Genomic DNA, 18,959 nt, shown 5'->3' with positions numbered 1-18,959 from the left:
GGCCTATATAATTAAAAGAGTGTTGTAGTGGCACATGAATACAGACCAATGGAGCAGAAAAGAAAATCCAGAAACAGACCAAATTACATATATGAATATTTTAAACAACAAAAAACCAAAAAGAGCATCTCAAATCAATGAGAAAAAATAAGACTTTTAAATTAGTAATGGTGGGATATCTGGAAATCCATAAGGAAAAAGAAACTTGGAACCATACCTCACACCAAACACCAGGACAAATTCCAAATGGATCAAAAGCATACAGAAAGAAAAGAGGGAGGGAGGAAGGGAGGGAGGAAGAAAGGAAAGAATTACCAGAGAAAAGATGAGTGAATTTCTATAACCAAAGAGTGGGGAAAACATCTAAAAAATGACTCAAAACTCCACAAGCAAGAAGTGGAAAGGGGTAATAAATTAGACTATATAAAAATAAAAACTTTTGAATGGCAAAAGACACTATAAGCAAAGTAAAAACACAAATGACAAACAGAAAAAAAATTTACAACTTAGAGACAAAATATTATCATCTCTCCATATAGAGAGCCTCTAAAATCAGAAAGAGGAAAAAAACACTACTACATAGAAAAATAGGCTAAATTAATGGACACTTCACAGAAAAGGAAACAGAAATCACTCTGACTATGAAAACATGCTCACACTAAGAGAAATGTAAATTAAAACTGTATTTCTCACCAAAACACTAGTAAAAGTCCAAAACCTTGATAGTATATTCAGGAGAAAGTACTATGGGGAAGGAAACAGCCCGTCTCATACATCTGGTGGGAATGCAAAATGGTATAACCCCTACAAAGGGGAATTCGGCAGTATCTAGAGAATTACCACACCTTTCAACCCAGCAAACCCACCTTTATGACACCCATGAGACTGGCGGAAATACAAAAAGATCCAATAAGTACATTATTTTTACAGGACTATTTTTAACAGCAAAAGAATGCAAACACCTCGAATGTCCATTAATTAACAGGGAACGGGTGGAATAAACTATAGTATATACACACAATGGAATAACTATACAGTGATAAAAAAGAATAAGGAATATCTCTATATACTACAGTCATAAGGTGATAAAATCAAGGTGCAGAACAGTATGTATAGTATGCTATCATTTTCTAAGAAAGGAGGGATGCAAACACATACTTGTATATATACATAAATTTCTTTGAATGGCAAAATTTATATATCTTCTTAGATTAAAAAAATGGAAGGATAAACCATTTAATTTTAAAATTCCCTTAAGGAAAGAGGAAACAGGGATGAAGAGACAGACATAGAAGACTGACTTCTTTGAATATATTTTCTTTGTTGCTTTGACTTCAGATCTATGGAAATATTTTACAGAATTGAAAAAATTAAATTTAAACAGCAATTCCTGGTGGAAGCAAGCCAACAGATAAATGGATAAACAAAATGTGGCATATACATACAGTGGAATATTATTCAGGACTGGAAATCCCATCGCATGCTACAACATGGATGAAGCTTGAATGCATTATTCTTAGTGAAATAAGCCAGTCACAAAAAGACAAATATTATATGATTCCACTTATATGAGGCACCTAGAGTAGCCAAACTTATAAGAGACAGAAAGCAGAAAGGTGACTGCCAGGAGCTGGAGGGAGGAGGAAATAGGGAGTTGTTTAATGGGCGCAGAGTTTGAGTTGTGCAAGATGAAAAAGTTCTGGGGATCTGTTGCACAACAGTGTGACTATACCTAACATTACTGAACTGTACACTTTAAAATGGTTAACATGGTAAATTTTATTATATGTTTTTTACCACAATTAAAAGTAAAGATAATTTTAAAATTAAAATTTAAAAAGCAATTCATAAATGCTAAAAATAAAATGCAGTGAACCTAACTATATATCCAGTTAGTGGCGTAAGCACAGAGAGAGAAACTATTTCAAGTAACTTTTAAAAACAATGGTTGAACTATACATAGCCTAGCGGCAAAAACACAACCAAACAGAACAAAAAACTTTTAATCATTTTCAGTAATTATATTGTTGGTGGTAAGATTGGCATTCTATTCTGGGTAATGTTGAATAAAGCAATGAGAAAAGAATATAACATAATTACATATTCTCCCTAGTGACTTTAAGAACAGGGAATGGTAGTGTGGGAAAAAAGGGGTATACATGTGTAAGACAAAAGAGGTTAAGCAAAAACTCTGGAGTACTGAATATGAACTAGAACTATCAGCATAAATTCATAATATATTCTGACTTTAAAAACAAAAAAAATACCTTATATACATGATTTCCCTGATACATCCACTAAAAAGGTCTATAAATAGTGACCAACTTGGTAGCAAGAGCACCCCAACATGTATGCTGCTCCACTAAAAGAGAAACAGGGCTCCTTGGACAAACAGCTGACTCCTGGTCTGGAGGAGGAAATGCACCAGATGAGCATGGAAGACCCTATGCTAGGCAGAAAGGAAGCTATCAAAAGCAAGACTCACATCAAAATTACTTGGGAGTCAACCTTGAAGAGGTTTGCATTAGTTAAAAGTGGGACAATTTGAAAACCAGTAACAATAAAAGCTATATGGATTGAAATCATCAAAGCCTTTAATTCTTGACTTCATAATATTTTTTTAAAAAACCATATAACTGGTCACTATGAGAGGATGTTAAACAACCAATTATTTATTTTGAAAACTCATAAATAAAAAAATCAAGCCTTTATCTTGCCTTTCCCATATAAACTGTCTCATCTGAGTAATAAGAGATGAGGGGATGGGGCTGTCCCGGTGGCGCAGCTGTTAAGTATGCACGTTCTGCTTCGGCAGCCCAGGGTTCACCGGTTCTAATCCGGGTGCAGACATGGCGCCGCTTGGCACGCCATGCTGTGGTAGGTGTCCCACATATAAAGTAGAGGAAGATGGGCACGGATGTGAGCTCAGGGCCAGTCCTCCTCAGAAAAAAGAGGAGGATTGGTAACAGTTAGCTCAGGGCTAATCTTCCTCAAAAAAAAAAAAAGAGATAAGGGGAAATTTCTCTTTGAAGATGGACTTAATGCCATTCAATAAAGCAAAGGAAAGTGAAATGACAACCCACTGAAAGGGAGAAAATATTTGCAAATCAGTATCTGATAAAGGACTTGTATCTAGAATATATAAACTCTTATGAGTCAAGAAAAAGACAATCCAATTTAAAAATGGGCAAAGGATCTGAAAAGTCTTTTCTTCAGAAAGATACACAAATAGTCAATAAGCACATGAAAACATAGTTGAAATCATTAGTCATCAGGGAAATGCAAATCAAAACCATATCTGCAAGGATGGCTGGCAAAAAAGTCAAGATCAAGTGTTGGTGAGGATGTGGAGAAATCAGAACTCGCCTACACTGCTGGCAGAAATGTAAAATGGTGCAGTTGCTTTGGTATAGTCTGGCATTCCTTAAATGGTTAGAGTTGCCACATAACCCAGCAATTCCACTCCTACATATATACTTAAGAGAAAGGAAAACATATTTCCACACAAAAATTTCTACACAATGTTTATAGCAGCATTATTCACCATAGACAAAAAGTGGGAAAAGAAACAAATGTCCATCCACACACACAAATGGACAAACAAAATGTGGCATACTCATACAAAGGAATATTATTAGGCCACAAAAAGGAATAAAGTACTGATGCATGCTTCAACACGAACCTTGAAATATTAAGCTAAGTGAAAGAAGCCAATCACAAAAGACCACATATTATATGGTTCCATCGATATGAAAGTCTAGAATAGGGAAATCTATAGTGACAGAAAGGAGATGAGTGGTCACTCAGGGCTAAGGGAGGGCAAGAGGTAGGGAGATAATAGCTAAAGGGTATAGGGTTTCTTTTTGATGTGATAAAAGTATTCTAAAACTGACTGTGATAATGGTTGCACATATCTATCAATATATTAAAAAGCCATTGAATTGTACACTTTAAATAGATGAATAGTATGATATATGAATTACACCTCAATAAAGTTATTTAAAAACAACAAAATACAGCAGTAATGATAAAATTAGAATATCCTATTTTGCAACCCCTAATCAACTAACATGGTAAACATCCGGCTATAGCATCACAAAGAGAGAGACAGCCATACATCTGGGCCTCCTGAAGGAAGATAACCCATGAAGCAGACTTGCCAAAATACTAAAATGTATTTGATTAAGCCTGTAAACCTAACTACCTATTTACAGGAAATACAGGTGAAAAAGGAATATGTTAAAGTTGACACCATGGGGAAGAACCAGCAAAACCCCTAAGACTGTTGGAACCTGTTAAGACAAGCAATCCAGTTTCTTCAACACATAAACTGCAAGAGAGAAAAAATGAGACCAAAGGAAACCTATAAATAAAGACATGACAACTAATTCCAATGTGTGGAACTTATCTGGAGCCTCATTTTTTTTTTTAAGTGTAAAAAAGAAAAATCGTTTATATGACATTTGAGACAACTGAAATTTTAACAATGATTGGATATGTAGTACGAAAGAATTACTCTTAATTTTTCAGATGTGAAATGGTCTTGTGGTTATGTTTAAAACAGAGAGAGAGAGAGTCCATACTATTTAGAGAGCCATACTAAAATTCATGTTAAAATATGGGAGACTTAGGACTTGCTTCAAATAATATGAGTGGAAGAAATGGACAGGGCAACATTGGCCATGGGTTGATGGCTGCTGGAGGTAAGTGATGGTTTAGAAGGGTTGATTATATTCCTCTATTTTTCTGTATGTTTAAAATCTGTAATAAAACATTTTTTTAAGTCTCAGATAAGCTAAAAAAATAATTCCATACTAAAATGAATAGCTATTAAGAAAAGAATAGTATACTTGAGACCTTCTTAATCAGGCATTCTGTCCCTAAAGTAGGTATAAAGACAATGTTTAAGATGCAGTTATTATAATCCCAGCAGGAAGCACTAAAGACATTTTGAAAAATCGTATTAATATTGTTGTTGTTGTAATCGAATGGTCCCTCTTCTACCCTTACCATCTGCTGCTATGATGAAACATACCAGAGTGCCTGACTTTTTTGTATGTCTCTAAATATGAACATTCTACTGTATGAGGCAATATCTGCTTAGAAGAAGAGAGGTCAGGGTGAAGGTACGTTAGAGAGGGAGATTATCACAAAGTCTTCTGCAGCATAGTACATGAAGCCCATTTCTAGGGTATTAAAAAAGCTTAAAGATTTTTCAAATTTGAAATCACAGATTGTTTTTTAAAAACAAATTTAAAAAACACAACTCTATGTATACTAAGATATCTCTGTATCTTAGAAAACGAGAGAAGAGAAAAAAAGAAGTTGGTTAAAATAGCTAATCATGTTGTGTTTTTTTAATTTTAAAAATACTCAAAGACATTTGAGGAGATGGAAAGATAAGAACTCATTTTAGTACTGGCCATTAAATACTTAGCATGAGATTTTCTTCTAATGTGCCAGAAGCAGAGAGCCAGAAATAGATATGAAAAATGCATGGGAAGGCAAAAAAGGAGTCCAAGGACTGTAGGTAAAGTATGATGGCTCAGAATCTCCAAAATTGGCCAATGAGATACAGGAAGAATGAAGGAGGAAACCACCTATTGCCACCAAATCATATTCTTTAATGGGCCACTGTTATCCAATATGAAAATACTCAGAAGCCTCTTTTTCACCTCTCTAGACACAAGTCTTCATATTCTTACTTTTCATTTTTAATAGACTTTATTTTTTAGAGCAGTTTTAGGTTCACAGCAAAACTGAACAGAAAGTACAGAGTTCCCTTATAACCCCTGCTCCCACACAAACAGCCTTCTCCATTATCAACATTTCATTTGTAACAAGCAATGAACCTACATTGACATGTCATTATCACCCAAAGTCAATAGTTTACATTAGGGTTCACTCTCAGTGTTATACATTCTATGGATTTTAACAAATGTATAATGTATCCACCATTATAGTAACATACAGAACAGCATCACTGCCCTAAAAATACCCTGTGCTCTGCCTATTCAACCCTCCTTCCCCCAAACTCTTGGTAAACACTTACTAACGCTTTTTAAACATGACCAAAATAGACTGGAATGAGCATTTTCAGTCCTCAAGGAAAGAAATTCTATAGAGTCTACAGTAATAATGCTGGCCCCTTAAAGGTTATATTAACACCTTCTCTCCCTCTCCTATGTACAAATTCAAGTTGTTGTTTCTAACAATTCACCAATGCACATTTCCTAAATTATTTTCTGGGTTTTTTATTTTTGCAATGTAGTGGCAATTCATTTTTTGGCAATAACATCCATTTGTTCTCTGCTTGGACTGACATCAACATTTTTAAAAGACCGAATCCAAAAAGCTTTTAAGAGAACCCAATTGGTTTTCTACAGTTGTCAAAGGGCAAATCTGGACCTTGGGCAGTGGCTTTTATCTTCCATCTGCACATTTTAACAATATAGCTTACAAACTTCTAAAGAAAACATCTGTCGACTTTTAACCCATGTCTCCACACTGCTGTTTTTAACAACTGGTTAAAGACTTCTCTCCAATTATTTAAAAAATGGGTTCTCTCGAAAAATGAAAAAAAGAAAGAAAAAGTGAACTATCTCATTGAAAGTCTTTGGAGCTTTGTGGAGTTCCAGCCAGTTAAAACAGGAAGAAGTAATTCACTATAATTGTCCCAATTAAGAGATAGAAGACAAAGATAAAATTTGAGTTATATTCTATTTTCAGAAACTGAAGGTCACAAGCTTTTTCTTAAGAACATAAAATAAATCTTATAAAAATTAAAAAAGGAAAATATTTCAGGACCTGATATCTTACGTTCTATCAATTTTCCTGGACCAATCAGTTTTGACTGAAACATCACTCTCAGGTATGCTGCATTCTTCTATCAACCTCAGCACTTTTTAAATGGCAGGTTTTCTGACCTAAGAGAAAGGCGTGATACAAGATGAGCAATTACCTTTGATTTTTCTTCATTTTCTCTATAAAATTCAGCCATCTGTTCCTCCTGTTCTTCAATAACATCCTTGAGGGTGTCTACCTGGTAGATCAAATTGTTCTTCTCATTGTCTAACTGTGCATTGGAAACCATGGCCTTCTTGTATTTTTCTTCCACTTCAGACAAAGACTCCTAAATGAAAGTCAAAGTCATCAGACTAACATCTAAAATATGTTCACTGCTTATATGCAATATGACAGGAAACTACAGCACAGGCACAAACACATGAAGATGCATTTTTGCAAAATACAAGCAGTAGGTTAACTCCTGGTTTAGTAACATGCACATCAAACAGGAGGACAATAATAAGCCAATAATGCCATTATAAGAACTTTATGTGCTCTCTGCTACCCAAGAGAACAAAACCAAGCAGCAATGTAGCCTCTGAAAGATGAAAAGGTGTGCAGACAACATATATTTGTAAGAGTCATAAAGTGAAGAATCATCAATGTTTTCAGAAATGTTACTCTTGTAGTTTTTAACAAGCTGTTTGGTATTAAGAATGCAATGATACAACAGAATACAGCCTCTTTTTACACAAGTAAACTTCATACTCATTTGAATTCTGCTACTTACTGGATGTTGTTTTCAATACTTTCCTGTTCTGCATAATAATGCTAATGTAAATTGTAAGCATTTTCTTTTAGTAATTATTCAAATTTTAGTCATTTTTAAATAAGTAAGCAATACAAAAATGATTACTTAAAAAAGAGCTACCACAAAATGCCTGAAATTTTATGTACTTCAGTTTTCTGCCTAAAATAGATTACAAGTCTGTTTTTAAAAAACTATATCTAATTTGGTAGAGTACTACTACCTAATTTTTTTTAAGCTAAAAAGAAAAAACATTTCACAAAGAAAAAGTCACGAGTTCTGGAAATAAATTCAAAAAATACTAATGTAAACATTTAACAAACAAAGATCAAGGATATAGAGGAGCATCCAGAACCCTTACATTTATGATTGATTGATTTTGACAAGGGTGCCCAGACAACTCAATGGGAAAAGAATAGTTTTTTCAACAAATGGTATTGAGACAACTGGCTATCCACATGCAAAAGAATGAAGTTAGACTCCTATCTTACGCCATACGTAAAAATTAACTCAAAAGAGAGAGACCTAAATGTAAGAGCTAAAACTATAAAACTCTTCAAAGAAAATACAGCAGTAAATCTTCATGACCTTTGACTAAGCAATGGTTTCTTAGATATGATAACAAAAGCAGTATCAATGAAAACAAAAATAGACTTCATGAAAATTTAAAACTTTTGTGCTACAAAAAGTACCATCAAGAAAGTGAAAAGACAACCCGTAGAATTGAAGACATTTGTACATCTTATAGCTGATAAGTGATTGTATACAGAATATATAAAGAACACTTACAACTCAACAATAAAAAGATACATAATTCAATTTAAAAATGGGCAAGGATTTGAATAGACATTTCTCCAAAGAGGATATACAAATAGCCAGTAAGCACATGAAAACATGCTCAACATCATTAGTAATTAGGGAAATGCACATCAAAACCACAATGAGATACCACTTCACACCTACTAGGATGCTATATATAACCAAGAAAAACATAATCAGTATTGGTGAGGATGTGGAAAAACTAGAACCTTCATACATTGCTGGTGAGAATGTAAAATAGTGCAGCTGCTTTGGAAACAGTTTGGCAATTCCTCAAAATGTTAAACACAGAGTTACCATATGACCCAGCAATTCTATTCCTAGGTATCTACCCAAGAGAATTGAAAAGATATGTCTATACAAACATTTGTACATAAATGTTCACAGCAGCATTATTCATAATAGCCAAAAATTGGAAACAACTCAAATGTCCATCAACTGACAAATGGATAAACAAAATGTGGTATATCCATACACTGAAATATTACCCAGCCATAAAATAAATAAATAAATATAGATATATAGATATATATATATATATATATAGATATAGATATAGATATACTGCTACATGTTACAACATGGATGAATCTTGAAAACATTATGCTAAATGAAAAGTCAATCACAAAAGACAACATACTGAATTATTCCAATTATATGAAATGGCCAGAATAGGCAAATCCACAGAGACAGAAAGTAGATTAATGGTTACCCAGGGCTGGGTGTGGGAGTGGGAGAGGAGGAGTGAGGAATGACTACTAATTAGCATAGGGTTTCTTTTTATCGTAATGGAAATGTTCTAAAATTGGGTTGAGGTGATGGTTATACAACTCTGTGACTACGCTAAAAACCACTGAACTGTGTACACTTAAATGCATAGATTTTATGGTATGTGAATTATATGTCAATAAAGATACACACACACGTACACAGACGTATACAAATACACTTAATAATACTTCACAAACCAGGAGTGTATTAATAGGTAGCATTTATACAAGAATTGTGAACAAATATAACCCAAATAAAGAATATAAGCAAAGTCAATTGTATAATGGTTGAAATATAGTAGTGTCTTAATATAACACAGAATTTAGAATGATTCTAATCCACGTTAGAGGTGAATAGCATTAAAAAGTCCTCCTCATAAGTCAGTCCCATATAATATGGGGCCTAACTGCATGAACACCAGAATCTAAGTTCAAGCAGTAGATCCAGGGACACAATACATAACACAATAAACTGGACATAAAACTTATAGAATGTACCCTTCCTTTAAATAATAGACCACAGACGCCTGTTTTAAATTTAAGTCAGGGTAGTTGTAATGATTTCAATCTAGCTTACACAGTAATACCCACTAGGAATTAGTTTTACTTAAATGTGTCTAAGGCAGTGATTTTCAAAGTGTAGGTTCTGGACTAGCAGCAACAGCATTACAAACAGCAAAAATGCAAATTTTCAACCCACTGACTAAGAAAATCCGGGAGTCCAGCAATCTGTGTTTTGACAAGATGATTCTGGATGGAAGGTAGCGTGGAGAAAGGCACTCCAAAGGCAAACATACTTAAGAATAATGTCATAGGCAACGACCCAGCATCCTTTCAACAGGATACAGACATATCACACCACCATGCTTGATCACCAATCAGATCATTTTTTTAACGATTTTTCTTCCACTTAAAAAGAGTTATTTCAAAGATAAATATAACCTGAAGTCCAGTTCAATTATACACTGACCATGAAATAAGAAAAGGGATCTTATCTGTTCAAAGTCTCAAATAAATTTAATCTGTTCTTTTCGTATCCTTCAAAGAACACAAGAAATGGTAGATCTAAAAGGCAAGAAAAAAACATTTTAAATAAAATAAAAAGCAAGTAAGAATGCCTCTGAATCACTTGCTTGCTGTTCTGATATGTTACATATGAAATTTTAATATGAGTGTATTTATTTAATGTATTGGATTTGATCCAAGTTATTTCCAAAAGTCACCACTCTAAAACCCTCAAGGGGGATTAAATCCTGAAGATTAGAGCAATCAGACTAAATGAGCACCTCAGCATAATAACTCTAATTCTCCTGATGTGTACTGACAACCTCACATATCAGCCATATCAGCAGCTTGCAGGCTCCCCTCATCAGCATTCTCCATAGGACTTCCCACCCTTCTGGTCCTGAGCCTTAACTGGAAGTTCTTTATGGACAGCAACCATCTGCATGAAAGTTTTGCCTGGTAGGTGGGCTACTTCAAATCATGCCAGGGAGGCTGATTAAAGCTTTGCCTATTAGGTCCACGCTTTGTCCTTTAGGCACATCCTGAGTCACCTTTCTGAATGCCTTGTTTACACTCAGAGGCCTGACATGTATTTTTGTTTCAAACAGGGACATGCGTGTATTCAGAGAAACTTTTAGTTTCCTCATACTGGGCTCGAACTTCATAATAAAACACGGGGAAGGGCATGATGACCAAGTGCCATTTACAACCGAAATGTCTGCCTCATACCAACACTTACACTGAAAACTGGTAGCCCTCCTTGCTCAAAAAAGATAAGGCCTATTTAAATTTACCTCCAAATTCTTTAAGGCACTGAATCTGTGTAATCTTTTTTGACCTACAGGTAAAAAAGATGGAAACAAAAAGGAAACACAGGCCTCATGCTCCAGGGTCCTTCCTTCAGAGGGAATATTTATAATAATGCTCTCTTGGATGCTCCTTCCTCCTGCCTTTAACACTGACTGAATTTGGTGACAGAAATAGGCAATATTTTCTCATTTAGCTTAGAAGAATTTTAAGGTCTAATTCTCAAAATTCTCAAAAAAATCTTGGAGTACTTTGTAGGTGTGTTTACCCAATTCATTTTGTATGGCTAAGACACAAGGGATAGGCAAGAATTTTACAAGGTATATTATCTTCTACTGAATATTCCAAAAATTACAGTAAACATTTAAACATAAGCAGAGATTCAAAGTTTGCCTTTCCTATGCATTGCAGGTTAAGCACATGCTTGAAAGACAAACACTGTTAGTAAAGCTATGTGCAGTGGGGTTAATAGACCTCACGAAACCACCATTACCAACACTTCTGCGTACAGAGAGCATGCTTGGACTGCAGAATGGGCCCTGATACCTTTAGTTCTTTAAGCCCCTGCATGTATCTCCCTTCTACATCCTGTATCTGGTCCTTAAGGTCATAGATATCCTGCAGGACATAGGAACGAACCATTGCATAAAACCATGCATAAATACATCTTAAATCAAAAGATTCAGATGAAAATGTGAATTACTTTTGTATATTCCTGAGAAAAAGTAGAAAAATCCAAGTATACAAATAGAACTGCCACTCCAAACCAGTGAAAGGGGCAAACAGGTCAGGTGCTAGTGGGCCTAGGGAGGGTCTGGAGCAATCAATCTAAAGTGTTAAATATTTTCTTAGTATTAACTCCTATTGAAAGAGCATTAGTAAATGGGAGTGATACTGTATATAGGAAAAAAGCTATATAAATTATAACATTTTTCAACATACCATTTAAAAAATTTTACAAGTCATTTAAATAATTTTTAGCATAATGTTTCACTTAGAACTAGTAAAATATGTAGTAAATTATTTATAAGCAGCAAATTTTACTTATACAGAAGTTTTAAAAAATGTAATAAGCGGATATGAACAAAGTTGTCTTCCAATGACTTAGTTACTGACCACAATTAATTTGGGAAAAAGAAAGTAAAGGGAGGAAAGTTAAACAACATTTCAAGCACAGCGTCAAATCAGAGTCTATCCTGAGGATACCATCTATATAATGACAAAAGCATTTGCTCCAAATTTTACCATAATCCTAAGAAGAAAAACGAAGCAGGTCAAATTTTAAATGAAAAATATTGTTTCCCTTGTACCTGACCCTGCTACATAACGTCTATTCTGGATGCTTGATTTAGGAGGAAAATAACTGCCACAGGGCCCTAAATACAATTCTGCAGTTACAGGCAGGATCGATTATCAAAGGCCAATTATACACAGATTCTGTATTTTACCTCCCCTGACCCCTTCTTTTCCTACTTGGTAGGTTTGTCTGTCTTTTACTCATTGATTCATTCAACATTTATCAAAGGCCTATTAGGAGCCAGAGGCAAGGATACAAAAAGCTCATTTCCTTCAAGGAAGTCATCTCAAAAAAGAAGTGAAAGTAAATGGCAAGCACAAGCTAAGGCCCTGTCCTCCTGTCTTTTGTCCCACTAGAAAACAGCACCTAAAGGCAAGAGTTTACTCAACTTTGCACCCCCAGCACTTATGCCTGGTACTTAGTACTGACATCTTCAAAGTCACAGCCATGTCAGCTCTCTCCTTCTCTATTGCCACTGCCACTGTTCCAAACCTCTCCACCCTCTCCTAACCCCCAGCTCACTTTTACAAGTTGCCCATTTTACAAACCAGACTCCTGCTCCTAACCTGTCTACAATCCTACTCAGTCCCCACCTGTCCCCACCTCCTCTACTGTATCAGTGGGAGAGGACCTCTAAATTAGGCCACCCCATCCATCTGAGCCCTGGACATTTCTCTCACCCACTCAGGCACTGTACTCTGTCAGTTACCCCTCTCCTTCCTAAAACTTCATGTCTCTCTCTACTGGCTCAATCCAACCCATGAAAATAGTAATCAATCTCGCCTTTAAAAGAAAAAAAAACTTCCCTTAACCTTCTATGTCTCTTTGCTATTGACCAGCCAACTCCTATCCTCCAATATCCTCCTCAAAGCAAGTTTCTTACACTTTTTTCCCATCACAGTTTTGTGGTGTTTTGTTTGTTTTTGTTTTTTTTTTGAGGAAAATTAGCCCTGTGCTAACATTCGCTGCGAATCCTCCTCTTTTCGCTAAGACTGGCCCTTAGCTAACATCTGTGCCCATCTTCCTCTATTTTATATGTGGGAAGCCTGGCATAGCATAGCTTGACAAGCAGTGCACACACCTGGGATGTGAACCAGCAAACCCCGGGCCTCCGAAGTGGAGCTCGAGAACTTAACCTCTACACCACTGGGCCAGCCCCTTTTCCCATCACAGTTTTGACTTGCTCATCTCATCCTAATTGTTCAACCACAGGGTCACTGCTCTCCTTGCCTCCAGTGCTTCCTCCAATCTTTGGTCAATCTTTACGACTGCAAATCAGATAGTACTGCTCCCCTGTTTAATAGTCCAATGTTTTCAAGATAAAACTGAATTCCTTTTAGGCTGCCAACAAGACACTTTGTGATTTGGTCTATCACTACTTCTCCAGTTTTCTCTCTCACCCACCACTCCTACTCAGTTCTCTCCTACCCTCTGACAACTTTGCTACACAGATAACCTTCTGGTTCTCTGAATTTCTCTCTCTGAGAAAGCCTTCCCCCTTCAACTTCTTTGCCTGTTTGATTTTTATTCTGCCTTCACAGCTTAGCTCAGTTTGTCTCCTCTGAAAAGCCTTTTGTTATCTTTTCTCCTAGTCCAGTTTAGACGATGCTTCTCTAAATTCCCTTACCAGCCCAATTCTTGCTACTACCATAGTATCACACCACCTAGTTTTACTGGTTTGTATCAGTTTGGCTTCCCATGAAACAGTGAACTCCTAAAGTCCAAAGTGTGTTTTACCACCTAAATCTCTGGGGCCAAGTGCTAGATAAATACTGAATGAATGAATGAAAGCAGTTTTTATTACTACCCTTCCCCTATTCCTCACAAATAGCAGGTTCAGCAAATAGATATTCACATACATTTTGAAAGCTCCCATCTTTCAAATAAAGGCTTAGTGAGAATGAAGATTCAACTAACAGGTTAAATGAGCTTTTCATTACTCAGGTATTTCTATTATCCCAAATATTATTACACTTGTCTTATCACGAAAAATTGAGAGATAACTGTATTCAGGCAGCCAAATAATACCATAACGGCTCAACAGACTAATAATTCCCAAAGCCTGGTTCCTTGTACATCCATATATTTTCCATTTAAAATATGGCCAATTATTTCTGAGAAAACTTTTACACACATTAAAAAGGTTTTTTGGCATTTGTAAGTTAGCAGAACTCATTCCAGTATCATTAAATATTCAGGAAAGAGAACAGAAAAAAAGAATTAACTAATCTCCTTCCTTTCAGACCCGAGTCACATTCTTGAACTGCACTAACAATTTTTTTAAAGAACTCATACTCCTTTTTTCTACTAAGTTACATTAAACATTAAATAGTTCTAGTACACTACAAAGAAGCCAAAACACTTTTTAAAAAGCAAACCAAAAATTGTGGTTTACCCGCAATTCACTTAGTGAAGCGTCTGGATCTATTAAGCTGCTGGTGTCCCCGCTTCCTCGTCGGGATGAGTTTCCACTTAGAGGGGTTGTCGCCGAGGCAGAATTTCTAGATGAAGGCTATAGAAAAGAAATACAACATTTCTAAGTCTTGTTTCTTTAAAAATATGTTTGCTGTGAAAATTTAAAACGGAGCAGGGTGTTGGGGGCAGATCTAATACAGTGTGGACAAGAAGTTACCAAGTGCAACCTACAGGCAATTTAGATTGGCTCTGGGGAGAAGGTGTCCAGAGAAGGGCCCAGGCATACTAACTTCTTTCACTCAAACACTTCACTGGAATCTAGAATTCATAATAACTAAAAAGAAAATGGTCTGTGTGAGTTGTTTGTTTTCTAAGTTTATCTTTGCTATATTGTAAACAATACTGGGGTGAGCAAATCAGATTAATGTACAACAGTTTTAGAACTTTATACTTGGTATGCTAATTAACAGTCCTATTAGTTCCTATTTAGATCCTGAAGCTGCTTCTTTAGAATCTTTTCTTTTTCTAATACTTCGTTGATAATGCTGGAGATACTATTTGCAGCTGACAGCAACACTGTGTATCACTATGAATTTACACTCTTCTTACCACAATTAGATTAAAAGTGAGATTATGATATTGGATTAAGAAATGGCATAGGTCTGTGCTGTCCAATATAGTAGCCACTAGTCACATGCAGCTATTGAGCAGTTGAAATGTGGCTAGTCCAAATTGAGATTTTTTTAAGTAAAATACACACCAGATTTCAAAGACTTAGTGCAGAAAAAAGAACATAAAATATCTCATTAATAAATTTTCATATTGATTATGTTGACATATTTTGGATATTTGGGTTAAATGAAATATATTATTTAAATTAATTTTATCTGTTTCTTTTTACCACTTTGATGTGGCTACTAGAAAATTTAAACTTACTTATGTGCTTTGTGCCATATTTCCATTGGACAGAACTGGTATGTCTTTTTGAGTATAGCATAAAATTAATCCTGATAATTTCCCTAAGATGACTTTCTAAAAATACTTCTAGAAGAAAGTTGAGACTTTTACAGAAAGTAACTCCTAAGAAGGAGTTATTTTACTTCAAAAAAAATAATTTGTCTATGAAGGGGAAAAAAAACCCTCATAGTTTGTCACCACCATTCCCAAAGACATTTCATTTTCAGTCTTTAATGGTTTCTTCTCAGGATTAAATTCTAGAGGAATGAAAACCAAAAGAGCAGCCAAAAGCTTAAGAGGTGACATTCAAGGAAATAAAACGCAATGTCTTTTCTCTTCCCAGTGCTTCACATGACTCAGCCTCAGAGGAATTTGGGGGCTCAAGGACGGGAAATAGATGAAGAGAGGAAGAGTAACTCTATCAGTTCAAGTGGAGGAAAGTAAAAGATGAAACAGTAGTAGAAAGCAAGTTTAGTGGACCTTGAGAACTTAATCCCTTAGGAATTTATATACTCACCCTTGTGTAATTTTCAGCATACTGTTTGTCAGATTTTTCATCAAACTAGAAAACAACAGAGATAAAAATCAGGAAAGATGTTTACCATGTCGATTTTTTTAGGGGAAAAAAAGAAGTGACCTCATTTGAGTTCTACCAGTTCAAGTGACGTTTGGAACCTAAAAGTAAACATACTAATAAAAGTTGAGACACATAAGATAAAATGTCAAGAACTTTAATTCTTATCCTAAGAAAGACATGGAGTAAGCAAGCAGTCCTTACACAAAAGTTTACAACTTTTAGATAGATTTTCTTCTCATGGTATTCAAAACACTTTAAAGAAAACTACATATAAACTTAAGTTTTAGCACTGCAAATGTTAATACAAAAAAAACTTGTACACATCAAAAGAAGTCCGATAAAACCAAAAGCCAAAAAACTTTATTATCTAAACATTATTAGGACACATAGATAAGACTAGAAGACTTAGCCAAAAAAGTTCAGATTGGACTAAAGCATGTTAAACACATCATCAAAAAAATTTTCCCCCAGCGCATTAAGGATTCACTTGTTTAGCTTTTCTTGTTTTTTGTCTTTTTAGGTAATACATGCACATGTGTCAAAAAAGGGGGAAAAAATGAAACAGTACAAAAGGGTATGCAAAGTAAGACTCTCTCCCCACCACACCATACACCCTGATCTCCAATTCTCACTCTAAGAGCAACCAACCCCCAAGTCTTTAAAAAAACTCTAATAGTGTCCCAAATACATTCCTATATCTTCTTTTTTCCCTTACCAAGTTTCAGAGATTAGAGAAAGTACTTCTTTTTTCTTCATGGCATTTATCACTCCCTGATCCTGTGATATTTATTAATTTATTTATTGCCTGATCTCTCTCTTTAACGTAAGCTCTACGACTGTATGGTTTTTTCTGTATTCCTAACCTAGGAAAAGACATACAGAAGGACTCAAAAATTGTTAGATGAATGAATAAATGAATCATACCCCATCTGTACTTATAGACTTATTTCATTTTAACAGCTACATAGTATCCTGTTATCTGGACATACCATAATGAAGTTATCCTGTCTTTTGCTCATAAACCTTAAGGTTGTGTTAGTTAGACAGTGTTTAAAGAACGGAGGTACCTTAAAGATCTCGTCTAAAATCCTGACTTTATAGCTGAGGAAAGAGAATTTCAGAGGTGAAAGATTCTGCTAAAAGTTGAACAACTACTAAACTCAGAGCTGGATCCAGATCTCAGTTTTATGAATTTTAACCCCAGTGTTCCTATTATTTACCTGTATATACTGCCCCAATTACCATTAGGGGGAAAAAGTCACACAGAGATATAACTAACTGAAAACAAACCCCAACTCCAACTCCCAGATCAAGCCTCCCAGCCCAATCTAGAGACAAGATTTAAAAACCATCCTCACTTAAAACACAAAATGTCATTATGTCTGGCTCTATTCTGATCACATCACTCTAATTTCCTCATATTTGAAAGTTTTTCTGTTCTTTTTCATTATCCACATTTATCATGTTCATTTTCTCTCCCAGGAAACATTTTTTATTTTAAGTACTGTATCAGTAATACTACCTGAGTAGTATTCAGAAATATTCTGCTAGATCTATTTGAAATCCTGTCTCATATCCCCCTCTCAAAAAAAATGACTCCCAAGCCCAGCCACTTTTTAATAGACAGTCAACTTGGAATAATCTTACATTTCAGAGGCTGCATCGCTGAACTACTCCATTGCAATGTGGACTGTATCGCTTTCAATATCTTCTGACAGATCCCAACTGTCGCAACCACAAGTGATCATGCGCCAAACCTCAGGGATTGTTAAGGCAGCAAAAAATGCCTAGAGCAGCCATGCCGCAGTCCAGTTGTTTTAGCTGCAGTGACTTGGCCAGAGACTCCTCACTTCTCAGATCTGTGCTATATCATGTGCTGTCTTCCATTTAGACAAAAAGCTAGTTGAAACCTGGCATTCTAAAAGTCCCAGTGCTCTAACCACCGGGAGGTCCATTTAGCTGCAGTACAATGACAAGCTAATGTCCATAATGATGACTCAAAGAGTCTGCCAGATCCTGAAAAGGCTTCTAAGTGGAATAAAACTTCATCATGTTTACTACATTAAAGTATAAAATAGGGAAAGGTTGATAAAAGGGTACAAACTTTCACCTATAAGATGAATAAGGTCTGAGGATCTAATGTAAAACATGGTGACTGTAGCTGATAAAAAACTGTGTATGAATAACATGGAAAAAATGAATATGCACTAATATGAAAAATGTTTATAAGATTAGTAAGCGAAAAATCAGAAAACAAAGGATGCATGTACCATATGGTCACAATTCTGTAAAACAAACAAATTAAACTGAATGGGAAGGATACTACAAATAAAACATCAAATTGCTTCAAAGAAAGTGGCTAATAAAAAGGTAGATTAAAATACAAAAGAAACCCCATAAAACAAAAAAATAGTAAGAAAAGACTTTTTCCCCCCAGTAAGGCCCTCAGGACTTGCTCATTAATGCTGACTGTAGCCTACTATTCTAAAAAAATTTCAAGTAGGGGACAGCCCCGTGGGCAAGTGGCTAAGTTTGCACGCTCCGCTTTGGCGGGTCAGGGTTCGCCCGTTCAGATCATGGGCATAGACCTACACACCGCTCATCAAGCCATGCTGGAGCGGCATGCCACATGGAAGAACCAGAGTGACTTAAACGAGGATATATACAACTGTGTACTTGGGCTTTGGGGAGGGGAAAAAAAAAAAGAGGAAGATTGGC

General features: G+C 35.6%; 1 protein-coding gene across 9 annotated transcripts in view; it reads right to left on the bottom strand.

Annotated features, from left to right (window-relative positions):
* The window catches only part of LRRFIP2 (LRR binding FLII interacting protein 2), a 108,064-nt gene that overhangs the window by 20,958 nt on the left and 68,147 nt on the right, over nucleotides 1-18,959 (bottom strand). For 7 of the 9 annotated variants that reach the window (XM_046671016.1, XM_046670998.1, XM_046671040.1 and 4 more), the window contains 4 exons: nucleotides 16,182-16,226; nucleotides 14,688-14,804; nucleotides 11,542-11,613; nucleotides 6,962-7,132 (listed from right to left, as the gene is read on the bottom strand). In XM_046671016.1, the coding sequence (XP_046526972.1) occupies nucleotides 6,962-7,132; nucleotides 11,542-11,613; nucleotides 14,688-14,804; nucleotides 16,182-16,226 (405 nt within the window). The remainder of the gene's footprint in view (nucleotides 1-6,961; nucleotides 7,133-11,541; nucleotides 11,614-14,687; nucleotides 14,805-16,181; nucleotides 16,227-18,959) is intronic. The other 2 variants (XM_046671030.1, XM_046671064.1) reach the window with 1 other exon arrangement.

Source organism: Equus quagga, chromosome 1, assembly GCF_021613505.1.
Source record: "Equus quagga isolate Etosha38 chromosome 1, UCLA_HA_Equagga_1.0, whole genome shotgun sequence".
Classification (NCBI taxonomy): domain Eukaryota; kingdom Metazoa; phylum Chordata; class Mammalia; order Perissodactyla; family Equidae; genus Equus; species Equus quagga.
The sequence above is the reverse complement of the archived record's forward strand: the minus strand, read 5'-3'. Positions and strand labels throughout refer to the sequence as shown.